Source organism: Myiozetetes cayanensis, unplaced genomic scaffold (genome assembly GCF_022539395.1).
Source record: "Myiozetetes cayanensis isolate MyiCay16 unplaced genomic scaffold, myiCay2020 scf7, whole genome shotgun sequence".
Taxonomy (NCBI): Eukaryota; Metazoa; Chordata; class Aves; order Passeriformes; family Tyrannidae; genus Myiozetetes; species Myiozetetes cayanensis.
Window position 1 is genome coordinate 36,084,728 of NW_026087964.1, and position 26,172 is coordinate 36,110,899.

At 35.2% G+C, this 26,172-nt stretch overlaps 1 protein-coding gene across 2 annotated transcripts in view; it reads left to right on the forward strand.

Annotated features, from left to right (window-relative positions):
- The window catches only part of SPOCK3 (SPARC (osteonectin), cwcv and kazal like domains proteoglycan 3), a 165,817-nt gene that overhangs the window by 38,541 nt on the left and 101,104 nt on the right, over positions 1-26,172 (forward strand). For both annotated transcript variants that reach the window (XM_050338303.1, XM_050338304.1), the window contains one exon: positions 22,908-22,953. In XM_050338303.1, the coding sequence (XP_050194260.1) occupies positions 22,908-22,953 (46 nt within the window). The remainder of the gene's footprint in view (positions 1-22,907; positions 22,954-26,172) is intronic.

The window sequence follows — 26,172 nt, forward strand, 5'->3', positions numbered from 1 at the left end:
CATTAATGAACTGGAATTTGTTATCCCTGTTCTCAGAAGTTCCAGTCTCACATATTTGTCACTGTACCTTCTATGAATAGAACTGTTGTGGTAGGTTTTATTAAATGAGAAAGGCTGGAGTCATAAGTATGGAATATCACTACTGCAACACTGAACTCACTGTTCTTTGAGGAACTGCTGAAAAAACCACTAGCTTGTGACTGATATGGATAAGGAGGACTCGTTCTGTGATTGCACATTGCTTTGTCTTTACCACTGAGATCTCTGTGTCTTTCAGGAATTTCGTAATATGGCACAAGTAGGGTTTGACATAAGCTATTTTTTTTCTTTCACTAAGTTAGGTTTTACCGCTTTGGTAAAAGCGGTATTCATTTCTCTTAGTTTCTTGCCATGATTATCTTTTTTTTTTTTTTTTTCTTCTGGTAAGGGATGGCTGTAGGAGTGGACATTGCATTTTGGAAAGGCAAGCAGTGATGGCTATAAAATGTGGTCCTTGATACCCTGTTGCTATTACCGATTAGACAAGATATTCAAAAAAGACCAAACCAGAAATATCATGGATAAACACTCTTCTGGGTTCCATTGTACACTGTCAAAAACTGCTTCTGAACAATATGCATTGAAACTTAATGCAGACAGATGGAAGGACTGGTACTTGGCATAAATTATATACGTTGCCTAAAGAATTAATTTCTTCCTGGTGTATTTGTTTGAACTAGATGCAGTAACCAAATGAGTCATTGGCTTTGTCAGTCAAAGCATGCATATTTTGTGCTTGTACAAAATATTCAGAGGAAATTTCACCCAAGCCCTGAAATGCTTGAAACTTTCAGATTTACAGTAAGCTGAATTCTTAAAAGAGAAGTTGTCTGGCAGAGAGGAACTGAGCATGTGAAGTGTAAGACTGCTTTGTTTGGGAGTCATTTCAGTGATACTGCTTTTAAAAGTACTTTTTTTCCTTTTGATTTATTGTGTTCCTTTTAATTTGAAAGAGCTTGGGCCATGTGTGGTATAGTTTCTCCTTTCTTTCGCAAATACTCCTGGAGGATTTTGTGGAAATAATAAGCAGCAAATCTTGTAATATTTTGTCGTGTTGATTCATATCTGCATCATCGTGTGTGTAGGAGAGCTCTTGCTCTTTTATAGACATAAAAGAAATATGTCAAGCCAACCTTTTCATTCTATTGAAACTGAACAAAAACTCCTTCTCCATGTATTTAACAAGGATTTGATTGACTAATATGGCAGGAGCTGGGCATGATATATAAATGAATTTTACAGTGAGCTCTGCATTGGTAACACCCTAATTAAGGTTAGTTTGACTAATTTGAGTACAAGGATTGATACTGCTAACTTTTAAAAAATCTTCTCTAATGTTACTGAATATTTTCATCCAGAGATATGTCTAACTCTTCAAATCCTTTTGGCTTTAGTTCTGGCTTTAGTTGGCAGTGAATATGGGTAACTGGTGACTTTTTTTGGAACATCTGTCCAAATTTTGCTTTGCCAAGTATTAACTTTGTGGTCTCCAGTTTTCCATATGCTGTTCCTGAAGTATGGCAAGTTCAGAGAATGTTCAAAGAAGTAAAGGTTCTTGATTTATAATTTTAAGGCCGGACAAAAAGCGGTATTTACTTACTTCAACCTCTTGTGTTATGTAGGTCTAGTAATTTCACTACTAAGCCCTGGAAAAAAACCCTCATTAATACTCTGTCTGATTACAGATACCAGGCTGATCCTTAGTATATGTAAGAAATTTTAAAATACTTAAACTTTCAGCCTGATGCCTGTACTGATCCTATTGTTGATAGCAGTATGATACAGTCTTATACTGGCATGCTCATATCTTGCACCTATTAACTGGGAGGGACTTTCAGTGAAATGGAGATAAACCATGCTTGACTTTGAGGGCAAAGGACTTACGAGTCATTATACTTATGTTTCAGTCATGTTCCAAAGTGCAGAATGGGTAGAGAGGGCACAGAACTACAGGAAGAAAAAGTGAGGACTTCTGGTGGAGGTAGTTTATACTTCAAGTCATGTATACTGAAATGTAGTCTCTTGTTTTTGTGTTTATTTTTAAATATTCAAGTTTTCTAACTTGAAGGAAGTAGTAAATTCTGAGTGTAGCATAAAAAAAAAGTTAATAGAATTAAATGTTTTGCACAAAAACAGCTATTAAATGCGTAAGGGAATAGAAGTGGTGGAGCAGTACTGTAACACTGTGTTGTATAATGGAACATACACTTGATTCTTATACCTGAAGAGAATTTTACACTTCAAATCCTAACCAATCTCATTCAAAGATTTTTTTTTTTTTTGAGGGAGGTCTCAAATGGGCTTTCAGTCTGTGAAACGCAGTGAAAGGTTGCATAATGCCAGAGTGAGCATACCTGTAAATTGGTTTATATTCTTAAACCCAATTCTACTCTAAGATAGAAGTCCATTGATTGATTTGTAATGTTTTGCTGCAGAATAAACTACCGTGAGTAAATGTAAAGTTTCAATAAAGCTTCATGCAAGCTATCATAGTGAATTACAGAATTAAAAACCTAACTGAGCATGACTTAGAGCAACCTACTCTGGTTGACAGTGCTTTGAAGCATGGGTGAAGTTAAAACAGTCTGTCAGGTGTTCAACTTGAACTTCTCTTTTCCTCATCCTGCCTGTAAAATACAGATTCTGAGAGTTCCCTGAATTAACAAATGAAACTACTGGTCATTATTTTCAAGTTTACATCTTACAGTAGGATGTTGATAAACCCTTAAATGTCTTCTGTGTTCTTTGAGGGTGGGTTTTTTTCTTTGGTTGTTGTTGTTTTTGTTTTGGGTTTTTTTGGCATTTTGATTTGTCCCAGTTATGAGCATAGCATGCAACTCTTATTCTGTTAAAATGGGGTTCTTTTGCAATTCCAGTGACAGCACTGCGTGTGTTACATGTACACATGCACACACACACAGACACATACACATATAAAAATATTATACAACTCTTTAAAATTGTTTTTTATTCTCCGAAATTATTTTTAATTGTAAAGAACAAGAAAATAGGTGTTCAGGTTCTTTCCAGTGTTTACTTCTTGTAGACTTGAATACTGTGCTTCTTCATTGTCTGTGTATTTCTTGTGATCATTCTGTTTCTGTATTTAATAGAATCTTTTAGGTGGAAAATATGTAATGTATATGTTCTGTAAAAATGCGATTCAAGTCATGGCAAGCGCAAAGTTTTTTTCTAATATGTTTTACTATCTGTGTAGAATCAATTTATACTTCCAGAAAAATAACATGAAATGTAATCTATTTTGAATAAACTTTGCATTATTATATGGCTAGAAATACCTATTCACTGGTAGAAATGCACCAGTTTAAAGATATATTGAGTTTTGAGTACAAATGTGGTGTCTTTTTCTTAAGAGAGGTTATAAAATAGCTGATTAACCTTACAGGTAGGATTTTCTTTTTATGCTTAAAATTTCTTGCTTATGATTCAATGCAAGCCTTCACTTGTTTATTCTACTCAGTTTTTCAGGATTTTTTTTTTTTTTGTTAAATGTAATACTTGCAAGCTAAAAGGCAGATTAATAAAAAAGAATAAAGCATAACCTGATCTATTCCTGCTAGCAGGAATATGTGTGTGTGTATCTGTGTATCTCACAACAAAACTGTCCAATCTGTCATATTTTGCTGTGGAATTAAGTAAACAGTTTGAAAGAAAAACTTATTTATGTAACTGCAATAAAGCTGTGTATGGAGGCTGAACATGACCATCAGTGTGCCCAGGTGACCAACAAGGCCAATGGCCATCAGGATCACGGAAGTGATTCTTTTCCTGTATTTGGCACTGATTAAGCCACACGTTCAGTACTGTGTCCAGTTCTGGGCCTGTCAGTTTAAGAAGGATGTTGAGGTGCTGGAGAATGTCCAAAGAAGGGCAACAGAGCTGGTGAAGGGACTGGAACCACAAGTCCTGTGAGGAGCAGTTGAGAGAGCTGGGGTTGTTTAGCCTGCAGAAGAGAAGGCCCAGGAGAGACCTCATCACTCTCTACAACTACCTGAAAAGAGGTTGTAGCCAGGTGGGCATCGGTAGCCAGGCAGCCAGCAAGAGGGCACAGTTATAAGCTGTACCAGGGGAGATTTAGGTTAGACTTTAGGAAGAAGTTCTTTACAGAGAGAATGATTAGGCATTGCTAGGAGCTGCCCAGGGTGATGGTGGAGTCACCTGGGTGTGGCACTTAGTGCCATGGTCTAGCTGACAAGGTGGTATTGGGTCATAGGGAGGAAAACACAGTCTCAGGCCCAGCATTTTTTCTGAGGGGGACTGGTGCAGTGTTATTCATTTTTGGATCTAGCAGTATTGTTGAAGCATCCCTCCTAAAACATGAGAGAGTTGCTATGGTAGAGGAGTTGGGGCAAAATGTATTATATTCACAGGCATGGTATTTTAAGGTCTGTTGAGAAAACTGGACTCTGAATGCAGAGGCTTGGCATAAGGCGTCAGATCCCAGCTGACCTCCTAGTCCAAAGCAGACAGATTCTGTGAAGTACTTAATGGAGAAGATTGTTGTTTCAATGCAATAGGCTGAAGTGGTTGACCTGTGAAACATTTTCCTTTTTTCCTTCTATCACCATAGTGAACTACAGCTGATCTTGACAAAATATGACTAGATGAGGATGGGAACTCAATCTGGCTTTAAAGTGTTCCTGAGAAAAAATGAACTCAAATATTAATGTACTCAAGTGCCCTTTCAGGCTGTTGTTTTTCTTTTAGCAGAAGAAAGGTGGCACATATAGGTTAGTAGAAATAATAAATGACAGTCTTCAGCTATGATTGCAATTCATATATATAAAGTGTGTTATTATTGAACCTTTGCAGTAGACTGAAGAAGGGAGTTGGCATCTAGTCTGAAATGTTAACTGTAGTTCTTGTTAGTGTTGAATTCACTGCAGAGATTTGCAGATTTGATATGTTGCTTTGGTTTCATTTTGTAACGAGCACACTGACAGCCATGACAGTCTGCTACTGCTTGTTTGTCATCATAACTAAGACAACTTGACATAGAGAGCTTGTAGGTAAACACACAGTAAAGGCACTAAGGATTTGATCCCCAGTGTTGATATGTAGCTGTTTTCTGTTGCAAAACTTCCATGACAGAAGGAGGAAATGATACATGCAGTATTTTAGAGATTAGTTTTATGGGATATCAGGATTTTCTAAATTGACCTTAGCACAGTATCTGCTGCATTGAGCCATCATTCTACAAGGATAGCTGTTTAGGCTACCAAAGTCCCTCTGGTTTTAGTTATGTTCTTTCATCCTCCTTGAGAGCTGCAAAACCTGTGCTCTTTACATGATGACTTGGAATCAAATATTAATGTCAACGTTTCAAGGAATTGTCAGGCAGAGAGGACATATGGACTGAGAAACTTTTATTCTCCTTCTACTTATTTAATATACCTCTTTTAGAATCAACGTAGTATTCAATTAATATAATAGTTATCCATGATGTTTTCTTTGTAATCTCCAGTTTCCCTATTTGGAAATGGAAGGTTACAACTGCTTTCTTATCTGTGCCAAGCTTTCCTTGGGTGGGGGAATCTACTGACAGACACTTACAATACCTTGTGGAACTTGATATGCCATATTTAATATGGCATGTGTAGAAAAAGACTTCATTTCTGTAGTGACACCACTGTAAAATAGAAATCGGAGAATGTGTTTAATTAGTGATGGAAGTATAATTTAATGCCAGTCTTCTTTTAATAAGACAGGCTATGCTACTTGGTATTTTCTAATGAAGTAACCTCTGGATACAGATAGTCTGTGTTAAATAAAAAGTAGTGGCAAGTAGTACCAACCCTGTTTCTGCTATTAAAATATCAGTAATTATTTTTTGTGTTAGAGTTTGGGATAGTATGAAAAATGCAACTAGATATAGGCTGAATATATTCAGCAAATAGTTATAATTAATTGTACTTTCACAAAGTCTTTTCTCCTGCATGTAATGTGTGACTTTTTTTTTTTTTTTTTTTCTTATAGTCATTAAAGTAATGGTGGTGCCTGGTCCCAAGGTGAGGAAAATATTTGGAAAAGCCTTAATTGGCTTATGTGGATTTTGGGTCAAGTCTATGGGGAAATGTTCCTGAAATCTAGACTCAGAAACCTGCTATAGTAAAATGAGAAATGAGGTGATTTTCAACAGAATTTTTTTTGACAGTGTAAGTCTATGGAGGTTCTTACAGGAATGTAGACTGGGGTTTAGAGGCACTATAAAAAGAATGTTTAATTTGATTTTATGTCATTTTAGCTCACTTTGGGTTTTTAACAAATATAAGTCTCCATAAAGTACTACAGAAAATTTCTGAACAGAAAAGGCAACCTTTTTTATGAGAAGGAGTAGACAGTTGTGTGGTTTTTTCATCCTTGGTATAGAGCGCTGCTTCAGGGCTTAACTCAGAAACTAAGAGAGCAAAAGAAGAGTAGGAAGTGGCTGAAGTTCATAAATTGTCTTCTATTTGGGAAGATCCTAAAATAAATTGCACTATATGCTGTATAAACGATTAACATTTGGCAACATTAAAATGAATCTCATTCTGGGGCAGGATATAGCAGATTTTAGTGCTCAGCAATATAATTCTATTTTAAGGCAAATTGAAGGCTCTCACTGTTCTTGAAGCATAGGGAAATCTCAAGAATACAGAGTGTAATTTCCTAATTGAATACTAAGAAGACTAATCTTCTCTTCTTGTGTGTGTGTGTGTGTAAAGAGTCATTTCAGTTGTAATTATAACTGCCAAGAATTTATCCAAAGTAAAACAGTCATGTCGTCCTTATTAAGTAAAAATGCTTCTAGCAGAGTAGTCCTTTCTAATACACTGCTTCTCTAAAAGTTCAACGTGGACTTTGTGTGTTATGTACTGAAGCATCATCAGGTTTTCCTGCAGCAAGTGGGATTATCCTTTGTCAGTCATCCTGGCAAGGTCAGAATATGCTAGGTTTGAGATTAAAGGCCATAATAACCTGGCATAAGACCTGAGGGACTGAGATAACAGAATACTCTTGTGGATGGGAAAGGAAGATAGTGTTAGGGATGCAGTAACGTTGTGAAAGTAACATGGCATAATTTCTTTGGCTGTTAAATAATCATTTGTGTTGATTCTGGTAATTTATTATAATATTTCAGAGTTGTTAGAAGAAACTTGGTATTGGCATTTTGCAGGTAAGAACCAAGCATTGTGATCCACAGAGCTTTTTAGTTTTCATGTGTATAAACTAATTCTTTAGTAGAGTCAATGAATGGGAATTAGCGTTGAAACATTTACCTTGTCTTACTTAAGTCAGTGAAAATATGCCTACTGATATCCTTGAGATTTGGAGAAACCCTGAAGACTGAAATAAGCAAAATGTAATTTTAAAAGAAAAAGCATTGAAAAATTTTGGGGACAAATTAAAAAGATATAGAGCAGGGATACCAGCCAATAGACTTTTTTCTTTCAAGAGATTCTAATCTCATATTTAGGGTAGTTTTTCCTCCATCAGTTCCAACATAGGCAGTGACACACTCTTTACTTTACTCTTTACTTTACTTTACTTTTCTTTACTCGACCTTTACTTACATTTCTTTCTAGACAACTTTGTCCTGTTTTACGTTCAGGACGTCTGTCATTGGAGGATCTGTACCAGTTGTCTGCAAACCGTTTAGGAATGGGCAGCTTCTTGATCCTTGTTTTGCTGTTCTTCAGGGGATGCATTTTGAAGCATCTTACCGAAGCAGGCCAAAGTTGATTGGAGTTTTCCATGTAAAAGAGGACCTTCAGAAAACGTTATATAGATTATTCCAGAATAGTGCAATCGCTAATGATCTACAAGAAGTGGGTCAATTACTTTGAGTTGCATTTAAGTTGCTTGTAAGAATAATTCCTTTAAAAAATTCAGCACTTGATGATGTATATATTTTTTACCCTGAGTTTGATAAAACAATAATGCAGGTATTTCAAACTTTTATTTGTGCGTAAAATTTTGAGGATTCCTTTAGTGAACTGCCTTTGAATGCTTTTATTTATTTATTTTTCTTTAAGCTTCATCAGTGAAAGGTACTACTTTAGGGTCTGACATCTAATGGTCTCTTATGGAGCCCTACATATTGAATTACTCTTTCTCTGCTGTTATTCACAATGACAATGAAGCCAGTTTTTGCTCTTAAAAAAATGACTAGTGGCTCTAATATCTTTAGAACCAATGGAAGATAGCCATTTTGGAGGAGAACAGTTCTTCGGTAATTTCACCTGAGGATGACTATTCTTATGCAGCAGATTTGACAGATAACATTTAGTAATTCAGGACAGTCAGAGTTTGAAAGACAGAGGAAAGCCACTGTGTCTCAGCTATCTTGCGGCTTCTGAGGATGCACAGTAGGTAGGATGTTTTGACTTTTACATGTGTAACATATCCTGATTTTCTTTGTAGTTGATGCAAGTTAATATTTAATGAAATAGTTTTAGCACATCCTAATAAATGAGGATACAAAGTATCATAGACAATATTTACTTCCTGTGAGAATTTCTTATGTTCTTTTTTTCCCACACTTAGTTAGAATATCCAAACTACATTAACTGTCCATAACACAGGCGTGGTGAGTGGAGTTAGGAAAAAAATTGTAATTTCTTTAAAATTAATTTACGTTTGTCATTCATAAAATTCAGTGTCAGCTGGATTCAGCCTAAACTTCTTGTTTTGTTTATAGCTTATGGTATCACCATCATGGACTTTATTTGAAACTGTTTCAACTCGATTTTGTTAACTCCATTTTAGCATAGCTCTTTTCAAGAGAAGTAGTAACTGGAATGTGCAGTGTTGCCATCACTTTTATTATTTAATATTTGCAGATAGGATAAAAAAAAAGCCACATGACAGATGTTTCTTAAGGGATGAGTAAAAAGCTCATTGCGGTCATGTTAGAAATGGTGTTTGAGAAATTGGAACATTAGAAAGCTTTTTTAGACAGCAACCTCTGTTGATTTACCTGAGAAATATTGTACTGTTATATTAATCTCTGCTAATATACACAGAGCTTTCCTTGGAAAGAAAACATCTAATTAGGCGAAGTTCAGAATAGGTAATTAGTGATATTATGAATTTTAGACTTAAATTCCACTTTAAATATAGATTGAATGAACACAGACATTACAGGTTCTTGGTACAAAGACTGGCACACTTTTGAAAAGCAAATTATAGTTGTAAAGAACCTTAAGGAGATTAACTGAAGCCTAAATTCTTCTTAAGCACGTGGTACATTTATCTTACAAATAGTTTTCTAAGAAATAAACCTTGACTAGGTTTTGTTTAAACAGACTAAGATATACCTCTGAAATTCCTTTTATCTGTAGAGTAACTGTTTCTTTTCTGTGAGACAGCTGGTCTTTTCCAAATGTGTCTGATAATGAAACCCAATTCAAGTATGTATTGCTTACTGGAATATTTCTTTATTTTCCCAAGTCACATTATATATTACTATTACTCTACTAAATAACATATCACCCTAAAATCTACATGCTTTTTTTTCTATTGTGTTCTCCAGTTTGCTAATTTTGTACTTTGCTAATGTTGACAAGAAGTTTGGAAACTTTTTTGTATCCCACAAATCCAAAGGGAGAACTGACTGACTTAGAAAATAGTTTTTTTCTTCTTAACAATGTTATTTTCTCTTGTCCGTATATTTGTTCCATTATTGAGTTTAAACTGTATGACACCTTATTTACATTCCATAATTGTAGATGCACAATTATGACTGTACTTTCAGAGTACCCTCAGATCTACTGAAGAAACTGCTACTGTTTCTAGAAATTAAAACAACCCAACTATCACAATACCTCAGCCAACATTTTGTCTATAGTGCATGTTCAAATAAAATTTAAAACCAGATGAATATAAAGCTATATAGACATTTAAATTACAGCAACTAAGCCTCAAAGATGGGATATTTTATGAGCATTTGGGATATATATTTCACTTAAATGATAGTGTTCTATCCTCTGCACGCCCATGATCAGTTTTGCATTCCCAGTTCTGAAGTCTGGTGCCAGTGCAGCTAGCTGTTGCTTGTTAGCAAAAGACATCTCAGCCTGTGTCAGTCATAGATAATTCTATACATGTACATCTTTCCTTTGAAAACCAGTTCTAAACAGCTCTCACTTACTTTTCCTTTAGTGATCAGTAATTGGTCATTTTTGATTTGATTTTTATATTCTTTGGTATTGTTCTGTGCATGTACTTTAAAGACACCTTATGTTATCTTGTCGTTTTAGGAGTCTTGTTGCCATGCCCTGTTCTTCTTCAATAGCCTTCCAGTCACAGTTTTCTGATAAAAGAAAAGTGATAAGGTATTAGAAGACATATCTATATGGTGATTTATAGATGCTTAGGTATTTTACAGATGTAATCATGACCTTTTTTTAATTGTGGCAGTATCACTGATACATTAGTAGAATTGCTCAACAAATGGGAACTGTTACTTTTTTTTCAGCTTTTATGGACTTTTTTAAAACTTTTTTGATCAGTAAGTTAGCTGTGTGATGCTTTCTCACTTTGTTATAATCATCTAAATGTACTTAGTGTTTCAGATGTATCTAAACAGTGCTAATCAGTTTCCTTAAGCATGAAATACTCTTCTTAGACACACAGTTCCCAAGTGTTCCCCACTGCTCAGTATTAGGACCAGGCCTGTTCAGTAACTTTATTGGTGATCTGGACAAGGAGATCCAGTGCAGCTCAGGAAGTTCTCAGATGACACTAAGCTGGGCAGGAGTGTTTATCTGCTGTAGGGTCGGAAGGCTCTGCAGAGGGTCCTGAACAGGCTGAATCAATGGGATGAGGCCAACTGTCTGAGTTTCAGCAAGGCCAAGTGCTGGGTCCTGCCCTTGGGTCACAACAACTGCAGGCAGCACCATAGACTTGGGGCAGAGTGGCTGGAAAGCTGCCCACCAGAAAGGGGCTTGGATGTGCTGGTTGACAGCTGACTGAACATGAGCCAGCTGTGTGCCTAGGTGTCAGGAAGGCCAATGACATCCTGGCTTTTATCAGAAATAGTGTAACCAACAGGACCAGGGCAGTGATTGTCCCCCTGTACTTGACACCGGTGAGGCTGCACCTTGAGTCCTGTGTTCAGTCCTGGGCCCCTCACTGCAGGAAGGACATTGAGGAGCTGGAGCATGTCCAGAGAAGGACAATGGGTCTGGTTAAGGGTCTACAGCACAAGTCTTATGAGGGTTGTTTAGTCTGGAGAAAATGAGACTGGTCTCTACAGCTACTAGAGAGGAGGTTGTGTAAAGCTGGGGGTCGATCTCTTCTCCTGACTAACTAGTGGCAATACAAGAGGAAATGGCCACAAACTGTGCCAGGGTAGGTTTAGATTTGATGTAAGGAAGAAATTTTTCGCTGAAAGAGTGGTTAAGCATTGGAATGGGCTGCCCAGGGAAGTGGTGGAGTCACCATCCCTGGAAGTGTTCAAGAAATGACTGAATGTGGCACTTTATGCTGTAATCTAGGTCAAAGGTTGTACTCTGTAGTCTTGGAGGTCTTTTCCAGCCCTAATGATTTTTTAAGAGTGTCTCAAATTTGGAAGAATAAATGTGTCTTTGCCAGTTTTTCTGCTTTATGCTCAGAATCTTACAACCTGAGATAAGTTTTAGCATTTCTAGTGAGAGACAGTCCTTAAAATGAACCATTAGTTTTTCTCTATAGGCACAAATACATGAGAAATTGTTGAGATTTTAAACAGCAAAGCTGAGACTTTACTGTCTCTTACTTTACAAAGCTCTCTTACTTTTTAAAGAGTTCAATTACTGCCAAATATTAACTTTTTTTGTAATTTCTTCCTTCAACTTCTGCATATTTTCTTTTGTTTGTCAACTTTCCTTAGTCAAGCTAAGGCAGACAAAATACCCCAGTTAACAGTCTTCAAGACAATACTTTAGGACACACAGAGCAAAGGCCTTCTGATCTTTGAGATAGGGCCTTGATGTGGGTGCTGCAGCAGTGAAATAAATTTTAATTTCTCAACACTAAAACATTTCAGTCCATCTTTTAAATGATCCTCTATGAACCTATTTCTCTCTGGCCTTTAACTGTCAACTTTGGTTGAGAAGGTGCAGGTGACTAGCAATTGCACATACTCAGTTCCAGCAAAATTGACTTCTTCTTTTGATTTCCGTTCAGTCTTGGCTCTAATAATTCATTAGAACTGAGGAGAAGACCTTTTCATTCTGTTCTATGCCTATCAGTTTGTTTAACTGATGACTTTTTTCCTTTGCATTGGGGAATGCTGTATCATTTTTTGTTTACTGAATGAGACTGAAGAACATTGTTTCTTGTCCCTGGGAGTGCTTTATTTCATATAATTAAGTCCATAGATAGGCCAACAGGAAACAGATTCGGTTCCATTAAGGAAAATAGATTGTTCCTTGTCAATATATGCTGACAAAATAGTTTTGAGGGAGCTTTTACAATTTCATTAATATTTTTTTAAAGATAGAAATAGCAGCGTCTTTGATATTATAAAATAGCTAAAGTAAATCACTTGAAAAATATTCCAGCTCAGATTCTTATTTTGTTCAAATATGAAATACAACCTTAATTTTTAGTACAGAAATTGTCTTATAATCATTCTTGCTCCCTTGTTAGATACTATGCTGTAGTAGTTTTGTTGGAAATTAAGATATCACTTCTAAAATATACAGTTAAACTTTTATGTGCTGTAGATTAGTGTAAATGCAGATACAGTATAAAAGGACTTCTATAAAGAGCAAAAAATAAGAGATAGAAAATAATAATAATACTGCTCTGTGAATAAGTTGGGGATTATAAGGTGGTGGTAAATAGCCTGTTTTGAAAAAGTCAGTATGAACAGAGCTATGTATAATCAGTTTTGAGTTGTGGAAAATATATATGTATCACTGATATTTTATTAAATGCCAATGTTTAATATAGATAAATATTTGGTGTATGATCTATTATGTATAAAAATGTGTGTGTATATATATATATACACACATGTATAGACATAAAACCAATTTTGCATTAATGAAAGGAAAGTACTTTTTCCATCCCATTGTTTCATGTGTTATCTGCTACTGACTTGTGGGTTTGTGCCCAACTGATGGAGCAAAAGATTTTGCTGTGATACAGAGTGGCTGTACAAGGGAGTCACAGAAGATACAGGAAATTGGTTTAAGGTTTTTCCAGCACATACCAAGGAATCAAGCAGGATCTCTTCACAGTTACAGATTTTGTAGCTAAATAACTTATGTTGAAAAATACAGCAAAACATGTTGACAGTATAAAAGATAAACATCTTTTCTCAGTCTTGTGGTGAAGTTTTGAACACTTCCATATATTAGTAGTATTTATCATTTAAAGTATCTGATACTTTAATGTTAACTAATAATATTATCATCTCTTTTATATTTTCAGTGCCTAGTGGTTAGGAAAATTTACATGTCTCCTCTATTTCTATGAAAGACTGACCAAAGGCAGATGTAGTAACCTACTCAAGGCATTTAATCCAGACATGTAATGTATTTTGCACAGTTTACTACAAGATTTGTAAATTGCTCACTGCTTAGTGGAAGGCTATGTTAATTCATAAGCTACAAACTCTGCATTGTAAATAAATGAACTTTTCCCTTAGAGAGGACAAAGATAGCAACAATATTACAAGTGAAAGGAATTAAAACGGGTTTCCTTGTGCATTTTTTATCACAACTATTTAGTTGATACATGAATGTACCATATTTAGTGTCAGGTATCTGATGATCTATTTGAAATGTATTATCTCATTAAAATTCACAGTGGACTTCTTTTATCTTTTAAGTTGACTAGAGAGCTACCTTCTTTAGTTTTTATTTAGGAAATTCCATGTGCATTTAATGGTGTTCTCTTACACATCCTAAAAAGCTATTCTTGCTCATTATCAGTAAAACATGTTAATGACATGTGTCAGAAGATATATGTGTATTATTAATTGTTTGATAATATGAAAATGATGAAATACATTTGCAGTAAAAAGAAAATGCATGTTAAAAATGTCCATACTCGTTTTCTCAGGCAATTGTAGTGACTGTTTTTTCTAGTTTATTTTTCTTTAACTTGGCATTTTATATTCTTGAAGTTTGCTGATTCCTCTGATATTTTTAAGCTTCTATATCACTGACCATCTCTGTAAGTTCCATGATTGCAATAGGGCCACTAGGAGCAAGAGGGCTTTTTTATTGATAGATTAGGACATAACTGTTGAGAAATCTTGAATCCTGTCTTGAATCAAAGAGTAATTTGGTTACATTTTGAGTAGCTTTAATGAAAATAACATTACCAGGGTGTATTTTTATAATGATGGAATTTCTAAAGTGATATGAATTTCTGAAATTGATATATATGCATGTAAATTTCTTTCATATTGTTTTAGCAATATGTATTTTTCTCTTTTTACTGTCCTTTCTGTCTGTGGATCTACCCAATTTACAGTATTTTTCCCCATCTGATACAAAGTACATAGGCTTCACTATAATAAAAATACATTAAAATAGTCATCCAGCATTAGTATTCACAAAGAACATTGAATTGTCATCTTTATCACTGGTTTAATTACAGATTCTTAAGTGCAGTTTATGTCTTCACAAATTCTAAGTTCAGGTACTGATTTTTCAGAAGTCCTCAGCTTGCTTAAAAGGGATATTTTTCTAAAAAAAAATTTATACATGTCTTATAAAAATAACTACTAATTATTTTCTTAAAATCTCTGTAACACTCTTAAACTGAGACTAATAATTTTAAGTGCTTCCTTCTGTTAAGTTGCAAACATTTTTAAACCTATGGTTTTCCTTCCATCCCATTTTCTGTTGCCACATCTGTTCTTATTTGCTTCGTAATGATAATTGTGCTGTAATTCCTCTCTCCTAATATTTTGTACTCTTTAATTTCTTCCATCTTGGACTGGTATCACACTAAGGTGTTCTCTGTCTCCATGGCAATGAGATGTAGCCTAGAACATTGTTCTGAGCCTTGGCATAAGACTTTCTTTTTTTTTCTGCTTGGAGAAACATACCAAAATTCTATCTGTGTGAGTACCATGACCTGGCAGATCTCATGATTATCTTTGTAATGAATTTTCTCCAGACTGAAAAGCAAAGAAAAAAAAATCAACAAAATTATAGCATTTGTTTTGTAACTGATTCCAGTTTTTTATGCTTGAGATGCTATGCTAATAAGACAAAAATTTTCACCTTCTTGAGTGAAAGTTGATGAGGAGCACTTTTTTTTCCCCCTTTTGCTGTTGTCAGATACAGGTGTAAAATGTTATCCAAAAACTGCGTAAGGGCCAAAGCCTTTGCAAGTACCTTTCTTAGACACTTGGTAGACCCTTAAAACCTAAACTGTTACTGTCTTTGTGCCCTCTGTGTGTACTGCACATCTTTTAGGACTTCTGTCCTGAACATGATGCAACAATTCTTATTAGCTGCATTATTTTATTTATATCTACCTTATACAAAGAGATGTGGAGGGGAGAAGAGGAAAAAAACCGACAAGTTACATGAGCTCTGGTCAGTCTGGCTGGTCAGGCACTGTACATCCTTGATAGGCCTGCACAGAGTATTTCTTTCTTACCTTTTATTTTTTAAGATGTTAACTATTTATGCCAGTTCCCAGAGATACCCTTATACAGTTCACCATTTTTTTTGTAGATACAAACCATAGCCTCACAATCATACTGTCAATCTTTTTCAACACACCCAGGTCAATTCCCTCCAACCCCATTGTTATGATCTTATCTCCCTGTATAGCCTGTTGCTGTTCTACCACTCTTGACTGTACTGTGGCATTACATGCAGAGATCATGCATAATTTATACCCTTGTTGCCTAGGGCTTGTTCATTAGTGAAGGGACCCCTGAGGAAATGGAGCAGCAACCCTTCTGAACATGGATGTGAAAGTCCCACGGATAGCCTTTTACCTCACGTGTCATCTATTTTCATTTTTTCTCTCAGTATTAGGCTACAAGTCCTATAGTTTAACAAACCTGTTAGACTCCTCAAAAGCTGAATCTTGACATCATAATAATGGAGTGTGACCAAAATTTTTCATTTCTATTTGTAGTGAAAAGATGATTCATTATTCTTTAATTCATAATGAGAAGTAAGAGATGCACTCTAAAGAAACAATATTTTAAATTTTACTGGGATTTAGAAGCTTATAGGGTTCATGCTTTGATATTAGTTTTTTCCTTTTCAAAATGTTTTCAGTATTTTCTCAGTATTTCTGAATATACGCTTTAGTGCGCATTTGGTATTTCTTGGCGAGTGATTTCAATACTGAGCTATTCGAGTGTACTGTTAGCAACACTGCTAGTACCAAATAGACAGCATCTGCAGAAATCTTACTGAATGAGATCTGTGCAACAGAGGGAGAAGGCTGACAAGTGGTGGCTCCTAGCCCAGCCTCATCAATGGTACTAGAAACGTGAGGCAAAGAAAGGGAGCGGGATAAACATTAAATGTGCGGAGCTCGGTGCCAGAGTCACTGGAAGCAGCTATTGATTCTAATTGTGCTTTGCTGGCCCCAAGAATACAGGCCTCGGGGGTGGCACAGCCCAGTGGCTGGAGCAGCAGAGGAAGGTGACATCAGCCTCCCCGGAGACTGGCACTCAACAACAAACTAGTGTCCTTTCACATGTCACTCCAGCACCCCACTCATGGAGGCTGGGTGCCAAACAAGTAGGAAAAGAGTTTTGCTGCAAGGCTCAATCTTGCCTGCAGGTGTTTGGGTCTATCTCTGCCAGAGGAGCAATGCTGATATTATCTCTGTGGTTGTTCATTATTTTGGAGTTTTTCTCACGTTGGTTCTTTGAGTTACTAAACTGATTTTTAAGACTGTAGTCTTAGCGATCTTGAATTCTTGATTCCCAGGAGTACTGATGTGAAGGGCCACTGCCCTTATCTGTATCTGAGGTGCTTTGTGCATTGAACTGCTTTTGATGGTTTTGGCTAAACTAAGTATATTTCTAGTGGTAGACTTAATCTGGGGATATGGAATCAAATCTGGCAGCAGTCATCTTTTTGCTAGCCTGTAAATATCTTCTGGACTTTTTTTTCTTCTAATTTCTTAAGTCTGTGTAATGAACGTGATTGTGTTTTCTTGAAACTTGATTCACTAAAGAAAAAGGGTTTCTGCTCTATGCAGTTCTTGAAGGTGGCTTCACGGGGAGCATAAGAGGTATTTCAGCTGGTGAGAAGAGGGACATCCTGTTGTGAAGAAAGTATTGTACCAAAAGATTTGCTAGACAAACAGTCCCTGCCTTCCTCGAACTAGTTCTGCTCCTATTTCTCTGCAGACCTGCAGAGAAATTGTTGACCTATTGTCCAGCAGATCAAGCAACCTATTTAATGAATCTGGGACAATAAGTAAAAAACGTGCTAAAGAGCACGTGGTCTGTCCAGGCTTCTTGCCTTCACAGATGTTCTGAGATACATAAGATGCTGTGATAGTAAATGTGGTGCTGAGGAGTGTGGTATCTCCCTTTTTCTCATGTGAGCACTATCCTGCAGTTAACTGACTAAACCAGCTCTCTACATTTATACAGCAGAGTGCTTATATGGCTTATGATAGATCAGATGTCTGTACAGGTCATCAGAGATGAAGAAAGGCATCTGATAAGCAAGTAGGTATCCACATGCTGCTGAATAACGTCTGCATCTTGGATGAGGATTTCAGACTGGCTCAGATTTCAGGGTGAAGAATTTCCCGCTACATCAGCATCACGTATTTTTATGGTGCAAGTTACACTTCCTCAGTTATGGTTTATACTTTGAGGTAGTAATCTCATTAGATGTGGTTGTAGTGTCTTAGTTTTTCTGTGTATGCTTTCTGTGGCCCTCAGTTTATTTGAGGAATCTGCAGTGTTTAGGAATGGTAGATTTCCCATATGATATCAGCTTTGTTGGTGTCTCCCCCTTTTATTGCTGTAACCATTCTCCATGTGACCAGCAGTTTAAGGCTCTGTAGGGTAATGACAATGTTGCTTGCATTGGACTGAAGGTCCTGGAGTAAAACATAAGTGGAAAAAAATTTCTGCACACTTTTGGTGCTTTCTTTTTCCAGCACTGGAAGAGATTGGGACAGAGGTGTTGGATGACAACCCTGCCACAGCTTTCTCAGTGAGACTAAGGATACAGAAATATGTTACAGAGTCACTGGGAAGGTATGGGGCAGATGAGTGAAACCCCCTGTTATTGTACAGGTGCAAAGACGTGAAGGGGAGATACTTGGTGAGCCCAAGTTTGCTGCAGAAGTGAGTTTGAGGCAAGTGGAAAGCTACAATGTGAGATAGTTAAGCCAATTCAGTTGCCTTGTTGAAGTGGAGTCTGAAAATAGCATATCTACCAAATAGCAAAGACCTAGCCTAAAAGAGTTAAAGAGTTTTTACATCAGATGAGAAGCAGATGTGTGTACTTGAGATGTAGATGTAAGAATTGGAATAGAAAGCCCATTAGGAACTCCTTGAAATTAAAAAGAGCAAAATAATCTCATAGCTAATGGCAGCGAGGAAAAATAATCTAAATCTAAACTGTAGGTTTTAAGTTTTGCTAGGGAGCATGTGCAGCCTGACAAATTTTTGCTTTTGAAATTGTCAGATGTGATTTCATGTCCATCTACAAATTGGAGTGTGTTGGTCTTCTTTGTTAAAAACAAACTAAACCCCTACGTAGGAATAGGGAGGCCAGCAGTAAAATGTGTTTTTTGCATTATGGTAAGTTGTATAAAATCTGAGTGGAATTTTGTATGGGCAGAATTAAGTTTGGTGTTGAATAAAGTTCAGGAAATCTTGTCTCTTTTCTACTTTGGTAACTGTTAGAAGTATTGTTTCTTGAAGCAGTACCTGACCTTGAACAACTCCCTATTAGACTTCTTCTAAAATTGGTAGTTTGTAAGTCACATGGTTAATAATATCCCTGTGTTGTAGCAGTGAAATTGTACTTGGATGGAATATAAGTACAAATTCAGAAAACTGCTTCAATTTCAGTGGATTCTCTGCTATAAATCAGCTTTGATTTTAAGATATAAGCTTTTAATATATAGGCCATACTAGAGCTAAAATGCTGAATACAAAGCAAGGGGTGAGTTTTGTTTATTCAGCTTTTCAGGTCAACCTTGGTCTCAGAAGATTTGTGAGGAAGCTGCGCTCCTTGCTCTTGGACACCTGCTGTTCTATGAGTCAGTCATCATATCTACCATGTATCATTATATTCTTTAGAATATAGATGTCTGTTGGATAATAATTCAAGCAATATATGGCATCATCTACAGAAAATGTTGCAGAAGGGAGATCAGTAAAATGATGTAACAAATGCTTTACAGAAGAAAGAAAAGTGATAGGGTCATATTTTTCTATCTCTGTTGAAAGTTGGAAACTGCTGCATAACAAATTTCTTTTTAGTGAGCATTTTTTTCTCTTTTACCATACTTGAATGTGTATTTTTAAAACTTATGCATTAACTGCCTTTTAAGAATGTGAGAATTCAGATAGAGGAATACTGAAGTCCAAAAAGAAGCAGTAAATTTTCAAGACTAACTACTTTTTTTCTGTCTTTTTATTTTTTTTCTTTCAATCTTTTCTAATTTAACTGCTTTTTTGGTCACATAGCTGCTTTTTTTGTTCTTTTTGTAGGGTTGTCAGATTTTCAGATGACATAGATGATTTTTTGGTTTTTTTTACAGCAAGACCTTTTCAGGAAAAAGAAAAAAACATATTAGTCTGAAAGTGCATAAGTAATTGCAGCACGAACTTAAGTTCTTAAAAAACACTTCATCACTGTGACCCTGAATGAGCGTAATGCTTAAACATGCATAATTTTAAGGCATGGATATTAAACCCATTGAAATCCATCACCCATGGCTGTTAGACGTGCTTTGCATCTTTCAGACAGAGATGCACTTGAAAGAAATACTGACATTTCTCATAGTTTCAAGTAGAGCAATAAGAATGAATTTTCTGTTTAAAATGTATGAATACCTTTAACTAGAAAGCGCTGGATAAATGATATCAGTACTGTTACAAATTTGTGACTTTATTCTATATACTTTTACAACTTGCCCTTTAACATATTTAGAACAAAGGCAAGGAAGCTCCTGAAGAAGTTCAGAAGACAGAGGCTCTGTCCCGAGATACTGAGACATTGCTTTTTGCATTTATAGATTGTTAAAGGATACTTTACCTAGAGATGCTGTGATGCTACTCAACCTTCAATGAGGTAGAACCATGTATTAGTTCATTCTGGTTTTTATGTTAAAATTATGAAAATGAGGCTTTGTAAATTATGTTATGATCTCGATTACATTCTGCAGAGGATATTGAACATTATTATAATCAAACTTACTGACTGAAGATTAGGAAAGGTTTGAATGTAACAGGAAGCCATGTGATAGGATAAAGAGCTTTAGGAATATTTGTAAAATTGTGGAACTACAATTTATTGAAGCAATTTCCTTATTTAATCTGAAAATCAATTCTAAACAACCCTCACTTAATCTGACAATCAAGTCTATATAATTTTGTTTGTAGAGGCACATAGGAATTTTGTTAAACATATTCAATAATGGATTTTATTGAAGTAACAGATGATTTAAAAAATTACTTCTTTAGAAAAATCAGTATAGGTATATATGGTATATGGGTAAATATGTTTTGTATTTAAGATAGAAGATTCCATGCAAACCATAATCTATTGAAACTATAGTACAATTAAAAAGAACAAAACCACCCTCTCCTAACCTACAAAGAGAGCAGAGAGGTAGATATAATGGGGAGAAGAACAGAGAACAAAATAGTGTTGTAGAAGTTGTGTAGAGATCCATAATGCTGCTTCATCCTGAATGCTCTGCACAATTCTAGTTATCAAGAAAATAGACTTGGAAGAGATTCAGAAAAGGGTAACAAGAAAGGTGTGAAGTTGCTTTGTAGACAGAAATAAGTCAGCCAGACTTCTATAAATGCCTGAGGGGTATTATATTTGGGATCTGTGGAGTTGTCTGCAGTATAGAAATGAACAAGAATTGATTTACCTTCTGGATGGTTTGAGGCCAACTTGAGAACATGTAATTTATACAAACCACACTTGTACATTCTTTCTTAAGCAAAATACAGGCTGCTTTCCCATAGAAGGGATTTTTGTCTCGCTCAAAATGACTGCACTTTTGTTCTGATATATGTTCTAGTTATTCTGATATTTCACTATTTTCTGCATGGGCTTGTTGTGAGTGAACATTGTTGATTTAGTAGAAATAGAAAGAGAATCTACCACTTTGATGTTTTTTCAAGAATTGTAAGTTTTGCCACTGTGGTGGTGTTCATAGAACAGCATTGCGTTACAGCTTGTTCCACTCTGTTCAGAACACCACTGCAGGAATAACATCTCCGTAATTACTATTAGGAGTAATAATTGGAAAACACTATCATAATTTCTGCTTATTTCTTGTGTGATTAACAAAAGTTGATATGCCTATGAGATTTTTTATTGCTTTAGAAAAAATGTTTTATTACCTAAAAAAAATAACCAAAAAGGCAAATAACATACATAGATTCATAGATTGTTAATCTGTGCAACATCAGAGTATAGGAATGTGTAAGTATTGGTACAGAAATACGGTTAATTTTACATTTCCAGATTCTACTCATTTCTTTCTTTCTCTTTCAAAGCACACATTTCCATAACAACATTTTCACTAAATAAAACATCATTGGTGAAATATGGTTTAGGCTGCAAGCACTGTTTGTTTGGGGTTTTTGTTTTTGTTTTGTTTGTTTGTTTGTTTGTTTTTCATTTAATTAGAGGTAAAAATACTTAAGTATTAAAACTCAACAAGTGTGCTGTACCTGTAAAGATATGTTTGATGCTTGATCATTTTTAAGTTATGATTATGGCTTTGACAACTGCATGAGACTCATATTTTCCCAGTAGTTAAATTTTGTATAAATTGAGGTTTCTTTACAGTGGTCTTTTAGCAAGGTAGATGGAACTGCTGTATGTGACAGGACACCCACTGCAGTTTGTGAGGCTTAATTTATGCAATCGTAAAATGATTGGTACAGTCTTTTAAATATTTTGTTCTACAGAATATTGAGTTAGATTACAACATCATAATGAACAATTCCAGTCATTTTCTTATGCCATGTATTATTGGAGATGTGCAGATCAATTTATTGCCTTGGCTATGGATTTGTAATTTATTTCTGCAATTTATTTAATTCAAGCTTTTCCTTCTTGAAGTTGTAGCCTAATACAGGTGATGACATAATTAGGAAGATATTTTATGTTTGTAAGATGATTTGTAGAAAATTCAGCTAATTAGACTTACCTAATGGAAGATCTTACTGATGCAGTTGAAAGCTACATAACAAAATACTTGTCAAAAATTTATGTATCATTCTTTAAGATAGATGTATTTATTGATGGCAACTTTAAGCTTTTTTTTTTTTGAAAACTCATTCAGTGAAAATGTAACTAAGTTTTTCAGTATTTTAGAAGGTAAAGTACAGGAAAACTACTGTAACATTTTGACAGCATTTTAAAAGCATTACCTATATTGGTACTGTGAGAAATAAGTTTTCTACTTTAAATACTAGTGAGTAACATTTTTGAATAGCATTTTTACTTTATGAGTGCAAATGAGTAATTTGTCCCATTATGATAACTGTAATCTTTTTCTCTCCTTTTTTTTTTTTTTTTTTTCTTTATTTTCCTGCTTGCCTTTTCTAGGAAGTAGAGGTTGGTATACATCTTCTGTCTTTCATGATACTGTAAGTTTTTTGTGTATACATTGATTCCTTATGTTTTACTAAATTTAAGTTGTTTCTCCCTCTCCAGGATGATTATTTTCGTACATGGAGTCCGGGTAAACCTTTTGATCAAGGTAAGACACTGCTACTAGTTACTTAAATTTTATCCTACTGAAGTATTAATAATTGTGCTCCTGTTCTAGAATGCCTAAAGAGTTCTGTCAATTTGTGTAATTTTTCTCTGTCTTCAAATGATTGATTTAAAGAGGACCAGGAATTCAGCTTAATCATCATTTTATTTCTGTGATTTTTTTCAAACTTTTATTGATTAGAGAAAGAGAGGGAAATATTAGAAACCTCTAAAGTAGCCTAAAGTTTCCCTCATACAAACATGAGGTGTGGGAAGTTTTGTTTATTTATACATTTAAGTAAAGAACTGATGCTGCTTTTTGGTAGGACATCTGAGGAGAAACAGACATGCAATCTAATATTTGTCTTTTGCAGTTAAAAAAAAATCACTAAGATTTTAAGAGTCTCTTTACATGTGGCACATAAAAGAAAACCTAACAAACCAGTTTTGGGATTCTGTCATGTTCTGGTCATCTCTCTTGGAGCAGAATGTAGCTGGAGCTTTGAGAATGCTATAGTACAACAGTTTCAATCTCAGAATAATTAAAGTAAATGCAGCAAATTTTCCCATTACATGTTCCCTCCCCAGGCATTGAATCTTAGTGATTACTGTCAATATAATCCACTCCATGTATGTTGTTTCAAAGTGTAGGGCTGCCATTTTGAAACAACTGAGAATCTTGATGCTTTTTGATTGCTATGGGAAATGCTTCAGAGACTTGGTCTTTTCTGATAGTACCAGTGGCACAAATGCAGTGAAGAAATAGCATAGGGACTTGTAAACAAGACACCGAGATAAAAATATGTTGCAAAAATAGTGTTTATCCAATCTAAAGAACTTACCCCCAAATAGATACTGACTTAAAAGCTAGATTTACAATGAATTTTATTTTATTACAACCATATTTCTTAGAGGTGGACTTTACACCAAGTTCTATGACTTCGTTACTTTAATACAAAGTACCTTTTGTCTTTTCCACTTATTCTCTGAGTTTTGATAGAGGGGCATGGTCTGCAAGTATGTTTTTAGTATGAGAACTTATAAGTGACAAAATTTTTCATCTGAAAACATTGAATTGAATATACTGTGAGTTTTGAAGTTTTACTCATGCTTCCTCTTTTTACTTGGTATGTTTTTGGAGAGTTTGATTTTGGTGGTTTTTGAGTGGTGCTTTTTTGTTGTTGTTGTTGTGGGGTTTGTGTTTGTTTGGGTTTCTTTTTGGTTTGGTTTTTTGCTTTGTTGTTTTTTTGTTTCAATTGGCTGTGAATTTTCTCAGAAGTTACACTGAAATGCCTTTTCCCCCAGGTTTGCACTTCTACATGCACTAGCATATGTTCTATTATGCTGAGTTTTTTTGGACAACCTAATACTAATGTTTGTTGAGTACTTTTCTGGAATTTACAAACAATCTAACTAAGAAAACATTTTAAAGTTCTATCTAGTTTGCATAATGCATTGTGTAGTAGGTAGGGAATATTTTAAAAGCACATCTACAGAGTTCAACTTTCTATTTTCATTTCCTTGTTCAATGAAAATTTAAATTGAAGAGTGAAATGCATTTGCTGAGTAGTTTTATGTACAACTTACTGTACAATTTTATAATTGTTCCGATATTTAGGTCACTCTCATCCAATGGGAAAAGTGATCAAGTGTGATATTTTGTGGGATGACCCATTCATACTTTAAAGGGTGTCAGCCTTGCAAATGTCAATTCCTTTCGTAGGAGTGAATGTAGTAGTTGATGATTTACTGAAGAAATCGGGTCTTCTATGATTCTCTCTTTGCCAATAAAAGACATGCAGCAGTAACAATCTTGACTCATTTTTTCCCCTCGTATAATTTAATGAGATAGGAGAAAGTGAGAGTTGGTAGCCTATAAAAATGAAGTTGTACGTGTACATTTTGATAGTGCCTGTAAATGTTGATCCAAGGCTGTGCCATAAGCACTGCTGCAGCACCATTCCACTCCAGCTGTGTGCCATTTCACTACTAAGTTTAAAGCAAATAGTGTTTAACTGTTTATTAGCTTTTTTACCTTGGTAACCATACACATAGGCTTACAGGTTTTTAATATGTATTTTTTTCTTTTACCAAAGTGAACTATTCAAAGGAATAAATAGGGACATCATGAACGACTGAATATGGAGTCCTGTGATCTGTTGGGGCTCATTGCAAGCCAAGCAGTCTGTGTTAGAGAACCTTTATGAAGGTTTACCTTTCAGTCTTTTGTTGTTGCCATTCTTGTTAGTGCAGCAGCTCCTCTCTCAAGTGAGAGCGTTCCATAAAAAAGCATTCTCCCAAATTCAAACATGAAACTCATAAATGAAGGATAAACTTTTACAATGTAGAGATAAAGTTACATTAAGAGACTGAAATAGTCCCATGTCTGTTGTGTTCAAGTTTGTAATAATGCTGCTAAAGATACAAGCAGGTATGTTCTTTGAGGACAGAAAAAAGTATTATCCCTAATTTATCTCTGTCAGTGTTTTATTTCTTTCCGGTTTTTTTTGTCAAAATTGGGCTTTTCAGAAACTTATCTATAAACCTACAGAAGTATGGGATAAGCAAGGAATCTTTTTGCCATGAAAAGATCTGAGCTCCAGTTTTACTAGACAGGATATTTTTTTCTGTTAACTATGAAAACAATGGATTATAGGAATTACTAGTGCTTTACAGAATTACTTTTTTTGTTTGCTGATTTGAACTATAACAACATTACATAATGAAATGGCGAAGTTTTAAAATCACTATTTGAACTATTTGAAAGTTTTAAAATCACTATTTGAACAAAATATGAAGACTTCAAACTCCAGCTGACTACAGGTGATAGAGGTGTCATATCTGCATTTTCAAATTGTTAGTTGTAATTTTAAAAACAGTCTTTGTTATACCCCTTTGTGTTTTAGGCTGTAGTGTAAGTACCTGGTACACGTATAACCCCTTCTTGGTATCACTAGTAGTCAGACAAATGGGTTCTCATTATTTACATTTATTACTTTATGTATCCATATTCTGCTGGAAATGGGAACCTTTTTCAAATAATTTTTAGCCAACACTCATAAGAATTTGCAGGTTGAATTTTTGAGGAACCACTACATGCCATATAGGCATATCTTTGAGGTCTACACATAATTATTATTTTTCTAAGATTTCTATGTCTATTAAAACTTTTTCTAAGATTTTGCACAGATTTACTGTAATGGGTAATGTATTTTTATATTTT